The sequence below is a fragment of the Buceros rhinoceros genome, unplaced genomic scaffold (genome assembly GCF_000710305.1).
Source record: "Buceros rhinoceros silvestris isolate BGI_N320 unplaced genomic scaffold, ASM71030v1 scaffold28, whole genome shotgun sequence".
Classification (NCBI taxonomy): Eukaryota; Metazoa; Chordata; class Aves; order Bucerotiformes; family Bucerotidae; genus Buceros; species Buceros rhinoceros.
This window is the reverse complement of record NW_010427217.1, coordinates 52,228-60,378: the sequence shown is the minus strand read 5'-3', so window position 1 is coordinate 60,378 and position 8,151 is coordinate 52,228. Positions and strand designations below refer to the sequence as shown.

Genomic DNA, 8,151 nt, shown 5'->3' with positions numbered 1-8,151 from the left:
CCCGCTTCTCTGAAATCTGTGACACTTGGAGTACTCACACCAAGCATCTTGAGTGGCTGCCCAGAGACTGTTATGGTTACTTAACTCAGAAGATTACTAAGAGGTCAAGTAGAGCTTTACCACAAGCTTGAAGATTCTTCCTGCTTCATTTTTTCTCACGCTAAATAAATAGATGACAAGCAGCATTTATGATAAAGCAGAGGGAACAACCTGCAGCTATCCTGAAATAGCTTGTTGTCTCTCTGCAGGTTATTACAGTTCTTCACAGCTTCTGTACTATAACACTATACAGCTTGGATCTACCAATAACACCTGCAATCTCAGCAAATGTATCAGCATATAAATCTTTACCTGCTTAGAGACATTTTAAAATATTTAAACATCTTGGATGCTTTTCCCACTATGACTAGTATATAAACATAAATTAAGAATGAGACAAAAGAAAGTGTCAGTATTTTTACAGATTCAATGGTTCCCACAATTCTTTTTAAATACACACAGCATTGACTATGAAAAGGAATTGGAATATGACAAAGATAAATGAAAGCTGTCATCCTGGTCTTGCCATGTGCCCTTTTCAAGACATACATCCCTGCATGGAGGCAAACATCCTGAGTTCTGCACAAGTGGAGGGGAAGCCTCTGCCCTGTGTGCTGCACCACAGCACAGGTCATGACTGACAACTTCTAGTGCTCTTTGGACACATCAGAAAAAAGTTACTTTGTTTTTTCTCGCTGTTTTTAACATAGGGCAATAGATCTCAGCATTCCAAGAGCTCGCATAAATATCAAGGGAGATTTTCTTTTTCTTTCTTTTTTTTTTTGTTTTCTAATTCAAAGAATTTTCTACTTTACAACATCCACCACAGTAGGACTACAGCTAGTAAATTTGTATGCTTTACGTCGCTCATTTTTTTTGCCCTTCGTTAATACATCTAAAGAATAAGGAGTGAAGGCCATTTCTGCATAATAGGAAACGGCAGCCTGGTAAACAGTGACTAGGAAATGATCTAGGAAACACACTGGAAAACCAACTCACCCTGAAAGCCAGATTGTTCTGGCTCAACTATAGCTATAAAATGTAAAAACACCGCGACTGCAAAGAGGGTTTTTTTCTACCATATACAGCATTAGTGAAGCTGATACAGGTCCAGAGCACAGTTTTGATGCTTATACTTAATAGACTATGGAACTACTGGAGAAGTTTCACAGAAGAGTCACAGAGTTATTAAACAGATGAGGAAAACACCTGTCAGCAAAAGGGTGGATAGTACCTGTTATCAAAAAGAAGAGTGGAAGGTGTTTGGAGATGGCAGCAGAAGATAAATGCATGGGGAGAAACATCCTGAAATAGAAAAAGGCGCTTCAGTCAATAAGGAGCAGAAGCCAGAGAAATTCACACGAGAAATTAGGCACACTGATTTGACAGCAAAGCTGACAGACAACTGGAACCAAGTACTCAAGGAAGTGGAAGAGGTGGTGTAACTCCATGCCTTCAAACACAGGCTGGATGCTTTCATGGAAGACTTCTGAGAAATGTACTTTCTCCAATCAAGAGCAAGAAAATCCCAAGCTGGGCTAGCCCCAGTAGCAAAAGCCAGTATGAAACCAAAAAGCACCTGCACATAAAAACATTTCCAAATAGGGTTATTAAAAGAAAGTCAGGTATGGACAGGTCAGTCCAGCACTGAGGGTGGAATGAGCAGAATGGTGACCACAGAGCCATAACAAAAAGCCTCATCCAGGAATCACAGGCAAAAGGGAATAAAGACCACCACCATCCCCAAAAGAAATGGTCCCGAAAGGGACTGGAGGGAGTGGCCACCCTCCTGAGTCACTGGGTCATCTCCTAAAGCTCACCCTATCTGCACCAGAGAGGCTGGGAACAGAAGCTGCAAACCACAGGGAATAAACACTTTTCCTGTGAGAAGTGCTAGGTAGACATTCACTCACATCAAATAGTAAGAAACTTCAGTTTTTTTATCTTCTGTTTGACACTGCAATTAATTAGATTTATGTCTGTAAAAATTCATATAAGATTTGCTTTAATGCATCTTTTTAAGATTTATCTTTTTATCTCCCACTTTGCACTTCTTTGTATTGAGAAAAGATAGCAACGAACTAGAAGCTGAAGATGTAGTAAAGTAAATGAGGATTCATTTACTCAGCTGAACCAGAAGGCACTCTGAAAACACTGTTCTAAAACAAGGGGAAAAGGGCTCTGGCAAACATTCAGATTAGGATGAGATTTTCAAGTTTTTAAAACTTTGTTCAGCAAAACTAGTCATGCCTCAGAAACATGGATGTTCATTCAAATTCGACACTGAAGGCTTAGTTCACTTCCACTAGGGATTTCTTTCCGCAAAGAAGATACAGTCTTCTTTTTTTTTTTTTCCAGTTGGAAGCAATCATAAATAAATGCCGTGATGCTTTTCTGAATAATCAGAGAGTTTTAAGTGCTGACAGGTTTATAAGCAGGTGCAGGGAGCAAAGCGGTGGGGAAATCCAAGTGATTTGTCATTGCTGCTGCCGTGATGCTTTTCTGAATAATCAGAGAGTTTTAAGTGCTGACAGGTTTATAAGCAGGTGCAGGGAGCAAAGCGGTGGGGAAATCCAAGTGATTTGTCATTGCTGCTATTCACATCAGTGATGTTAAAAAAAAAAAAAAAAAAAAAATCAAGGTTTTTTTTTACTACTGTTTGGGAAGCTGAGAAGCACCAGTAAGCAAAAGCAAAGGAGAATCCCATTTTGCACAACTCTGCTTACATTTTCTCTGCTTCTCTAGTACCTTGGTGATGTGCTCTAAATGGCTTAATGCAATCCTGCAGATCTTGAAAGCATTCAAGCAGAGAAGTGCAAGGCAAGTGGAAGAGACTCCTTCCATCTCAACAGTGACTTTGAGTCACTGATAAAAGATAAAATGCCTGCTATCTCCCATCTGTCTGGCAGTTCAGAGGAAGCAGGATAAAGCATTCCTTATCCCTTCCTCCAGACAAAAGCTTGGTTTCAAAGGTGTAAGATGCCAAACAAGAGAAGCAAGTTTGGTCACCGCACTGATGCCCAAGATGGCTGCTCCTGCAAAGTAACAGTTCTGCTACAATGGCATGATGAAAGTCTCATCCCTTTCCTTGGGAAAGAGCAAAGGGTTTCACCAAAGTAGGGTTCATCAGTCTTCAAGCTGAGCTCTGAGCCTCTAATGGATCTGAAGCTGCCCTTAGCCCACAACCAGGAGCCAGCTGTCTGCTACCTGTCCGTGCACACCACTGCACCGACAGCTCACAGCAAGCTGCTGTCTAAGGTCATCAGCTGCCAGCCAGAAAACAACAATACTTTGTTTCTGGGGTATTGCAGGGCTTTTATGCTGAGCTGTCAGAAAAGTCTGGGCAAACAGGAAGAACCATATTCCACAGACAAGATGAGTCCAGCTATCCACTAGAGACAGTCTATAAAGGAACAGTTTAAAAAAAAAAATTGAGCAAAACTAAAATGTTTTCACAATACTGCAATATTTACAACGTGTATTTAAATCATATTCTTGAAAATTGCTGCATAATCAGTACTTGACCCTCCAGGTTCTAATGTAATCAGTTTTAAAAAAAAAATAAATCACCCTGGAATTAAGGAACAGAGAAAATATTCAACATGCTCTTTTCCTGTTCAGCATGCTATTTCACTGCTAGGTGTAGCACTGCCAATAAATTTTGAAACTAAAGACTAAAACTCTCAAGAATGTTTATCAGAAAACATTAGGAAATGCTAAACCAATAGTAAGCAATACTGATACACTTCAATGTCTCATTTAAAAGACTTGTCAGCCTTTTCACTACTCTACACCCACTAGTTAAACCAAGTGTTCTCTCAATAAAATCAAAAATATGTTTTTCAGGTTTGCAAGTAACAGCCAGAAAGGAAGCTGCAAATACTTGTCTAAATCTTATATAATTTTGCATATTTTCAAAAACAGGTATTGGAAGAAAGATGTAGAGTGATTTAATTTCATGGATATGCTCACAGAAGAAACATGTTACCTATTTGGCATGGAAGTACCGTATGTACAGAAAAAACGTATAGGGTCTTGGGAGGAGCAAGAGGTAACAATGTTCACCTTTTTCCCATGTACCTCATGCTGCATGCCTGCAAAGGCAGTTCAATCAAGAAACATCCCTTTGACTTCCAGGTGTGGCTACTTGTTTGATCTTGCAGTTTGGCAGAGGGATCAGTTACCAGAGTTGAGAAGTCCTATTCTAATGAGTTTCATGAGTCTTTAAAGATAATACATTAGAAATGGAATTCTTATAGAATCAGATTAGAAAACATGAAAGATCAATTTTCGTTTAACTGTTCTTGTTTTCATGTAATGAAATCATGACCACAGTTAAGTTCATATATGAAGTGAATTTCTAATTGTTCAAACAATTTTATTGTCTAAAAAAAAGCCCCCAAACTAAACAATGGTTGTATCCACCCCCACACCCTCCAAATTTTTTTCATTTCTTCCTACACTGTCTACCCATGCCTGAAGCCATACATTCAAAGGACATGCACTGACATCACCACGTAAACAAAAGCCTGGTAAGTTAGGCAAGCTCTTGCAAAGATCTGCAGAAAATTCATTCTTGTACAGAATTTTTTTTTTATCTTAATGGAAGTAGTCCAACCTAGTGGCACAGGTTCCTGAATATAATTTCCAAATCAAATTTACAACCTGGGCAATAACCATCTGCAGTCAGCTTTAACCTCTGTGTCCTGGCTAATGCTGACTGGCATCACTCATTCACATCCTTCCAAAAGTTGCTCAGAAGTTTCATCCAAATTCAATTTTCTTCACATTCTGTGCTATAAATGTCTTGCTGCATACTTTTAAATAGCTGCCAGAAAGGACTGCACTCCCATGACACAGAGCATAATCTGTTTGCATGGTTTACAAATACTTCCGTATCCTGTGTAATGGGGACTATTTTGTCAGAACAAAATTAAATTGGTTAAATTGGTAAAGAGTCATTCCAGGTACAAAATTAATGAACCCAGTAGAGTTTTCAGTCTCGTATACTAGTATCTGTCTGTACAGAGAGGAAACATTCACAACAGTGTGCTGCTACTTTTCAAATATGAGTGCACAGTTTAAAGATCCAAGCTACCGTCTCACGCATGTTGGTTGGAAATGTTGCAAACCAAGATCATCTCAGAAGCAAAGGCATGTACGCCTTTCGCTTTTAATAAACATACTGTACCTAACTATTCTGTGGCAAAGAGTGTAGGAAAAACACCCCCAACTTCTGAATGTGACTTCCAGTGCCATGAAAGGAGGAAAAAAAACCCCAGGAAACTGTATTGTTTATATGTAAAAAAAAAAGGAGGGAAAATATTCTATGTATTACAATTAATAGGAATCAAAGAAAAAGACTTTTACTAAAAAAAGCCTTACCTTGAGAAGTTGAGGAAATGAACATGTCTAGTGAATAAATAGGGCTGCTCAGCAGTGCTTATGTTTTTAATCAATTCCATCTAAAAAGAATTACAAATCAAATTTTCCATGTTATGTCAATGTACATTTTGAGACAAATACATAACTCTCAAACAACATATGATAATTTACTTTCCAAGTCTGAATACTCAGGAACTCCCTCCCCACTATCCCTCCCAAACATTCTCATCAAGGTAGCAAAACTACCATTTCATATCCAAGCAGTAAAGTTTAAGCTGCAGACACCGCCTGCTATCATGGAGCTTATGCACTTGCAAGAAGTAACGGTTTAAGGAAAGGCATAATCTAAGGAAAAATCTAAACCCTACCTAAATCTGCACCAGAGCCTTGCAACTGGCAGCTGCCCTCTGAAGATACTGGCTCTATTCACAAGAATGTTAAAATGTAAAATGTCTGAAACTGTAACTGAAAGTGGGAGCTGAGCCAATGACTATTTTCATGTAACGATAACAATTGCCAACAAAGCCAAAACACTGATTGATTTGCCTGTTCAAATACAGAAATTAGCATTTGCCAATTTTTTTTACTATTACAGCAAATTAAGAGTACAAATTAAATGGGCACTTTTAGAAAGCTGATTCTAAGTTCTAGTTCAGGCACATTCACATATTTTTTAAAACATTAAACTTTCAAATCATTAGAATGGAATAATGTAAACAGCATATCTGGAAGACCGTGCACGATGGATACGAATATCTATGTCATGTAAGGTGAGCTCTAGCCATGATCTAGAGGGAAATGGAAGTGTGTGGTAGAGCATCATGCTGGAGAGTTCAGACATTCTAGTTAATTTTGCTTCCTTACTATCGATTTCCAGCATTTGGCTCCCAGCTTTTTTTTTTTTTTCCTCTTGATCCAGGGTAATAGCTTACTCCAAAGCTGACACAAAATTTTGTTTTGACTTAAAGTACCTTCATATTTAGACACTTAATGACTAACTGGACTTGTAAGCAGATGTGGATAAAACTACAATGTGTCTATGAAAAAACAAGTGAAAAACATTCTTTTAAAAACCCTGCCAAAAGGGTAAGTAAGGCTCAATAGAAACAACACACAGATGTCAGGAGGGAAAAACAAATAAGCGTAACAGCTCATGGCCACATGCAGATTGTGGCCACATTTCCCATGGGCCTCTCTCTCTGATCCCACTGGGCTGAACTGGCTTCAGTCTGACAAGCCAAACGTATTGCTCAGGAATACCTAATCATCTGTCCCTCCTTTTAAGATGATGTTGAAGAAAAAAAAGAAAAGGAAAGGAAAGAAAAAATCTTCCAATGTCTCCCAGAAAATTAAGGTCTATAGTGTAAGGTTTTTTGGTTGTTTTTTTCTTTGTTTTGGTGGGTTGTTTTGGTTTTTGGGTTTTTTTTGTTTACAAGATGATTAGAGTAGAGGACCCACAGACAGGAAGAGTGAGCAGAGGGTAAGAGCTGAAGAAAGCAAGTACCTTTGGATGGAATGAGTGACGAAGGAGAGAGAGATACATACTAGCACAGATGACCTAGGAGCTGGTCTTCAACCAACCTAAGTTTGAAAAGAGATGAAAAGGCACAAGCAGCAGAAGATAAACCACCATTGCAAACATCATTAGGAGAGAGATGAACCAGAACTCATCCAAGTTTGAAGAGAGAAGCTGTAAAAATATCTGGAGGCAGCCTGAAAGGGAGGACATGCCTGCTAGGACAACGACCCATAAAGAGCCAGTCCTCTTTCTCACTGCTGTCCCAAGCTGTCCTGTGGGAGTTAGGCTGTTTCAGTGAAAGAGCTCTGAGAACAACAGCAATTTGCTCTTGCAATTAACTAAATTGCATCAGAGAGTTAATGCTGCTAAATGAGGATCCAGGGAGAGGGAAATAATGTCAGGACATGATGCATGTCTGGGGAGAAGCAGGTGGTGGCATCCCACATCCAGCAGCAGAGCCTGCAGTGTGGCCCAGCCACATCAGCTTGGCTGCTGGGCAAAATCGAACCAGAAGCACTCGGTGTGCTGTGCTCCCTGAGGAAAGGGGAGTGTGCACTCCACAGGGCAGGAGACTGCAGAGATGCAAAACAACAGCAAGCAGTTGCAAAGACCTCTGTGGTGTGGACAACACACGTCTGCTGTCATTCCACCCGTTTACTCGTACGTAAACAAACTTGTACATTCGTACTCGTATGAACACCAATTACTTGTTCAGAACAGAGCCTTTAGCCCAAATGCTGATTTGCTCCCAGCATAACATATTTCTACCACTGTGATTCCTCGCTTAAGCTTTCATTCTAAGTTTTTCTCCAAAATTCATCTTCTGTGCTGACATCTAAATAGGACCTTTAAATAAGACCAGATCTGCAAACAGAGGCCATCCCGGAAATCACAAGCTATTTTTAAATCTTAAAGGCCACCTGACCAAGAACACCAAAAGGCAATACTCCAGGGGGAAAGGTTTTTCCTCGTCTAGTGGTCCTCCACAACCACTGCTGGATCTCAACCATACTGAAGAAATGAAACTGCAACGGCTCAGCATCATCCGTGTATCCATACTCAGCTGTTGCTGCATTGTAAATAACGATCCAGCAGATGGCACAGTCAAATGACTCCACCAGAGACTGGATGGGGCCCTCCCCAAAAGCAGAGAAACGTGGAGCATGGCTTTGCTCCAGCCACAGCATTGTTGCTACACAAAAACTCTA

The 8,151-nt window shown here is 39.8% G+C and overlaps 1 protein-coding gene across 1 annotated transcript in view; it reads right to left on the bottom strand.

Annotated features, from left to right (window-relative positions):
* UST (uronyl-2-sulfotransferase) overlaps window positions 1-8,151 on the bottom strand; it is a 98,349-nt gene that overhangs the window by 70,132 nt on the left and 20,066 nt on the right. The window contains exon 3 of the mRNA XM_010141775.1: window positions 5,425-5,504. Within this exon, the coding sequence (XP_010140077.1) occupies window positions 5,425-5,504 (80 nt within the window). The remainder of the gene's footprint in view (window positions 1-5,424; window positions 5,505-8,151) is intronic.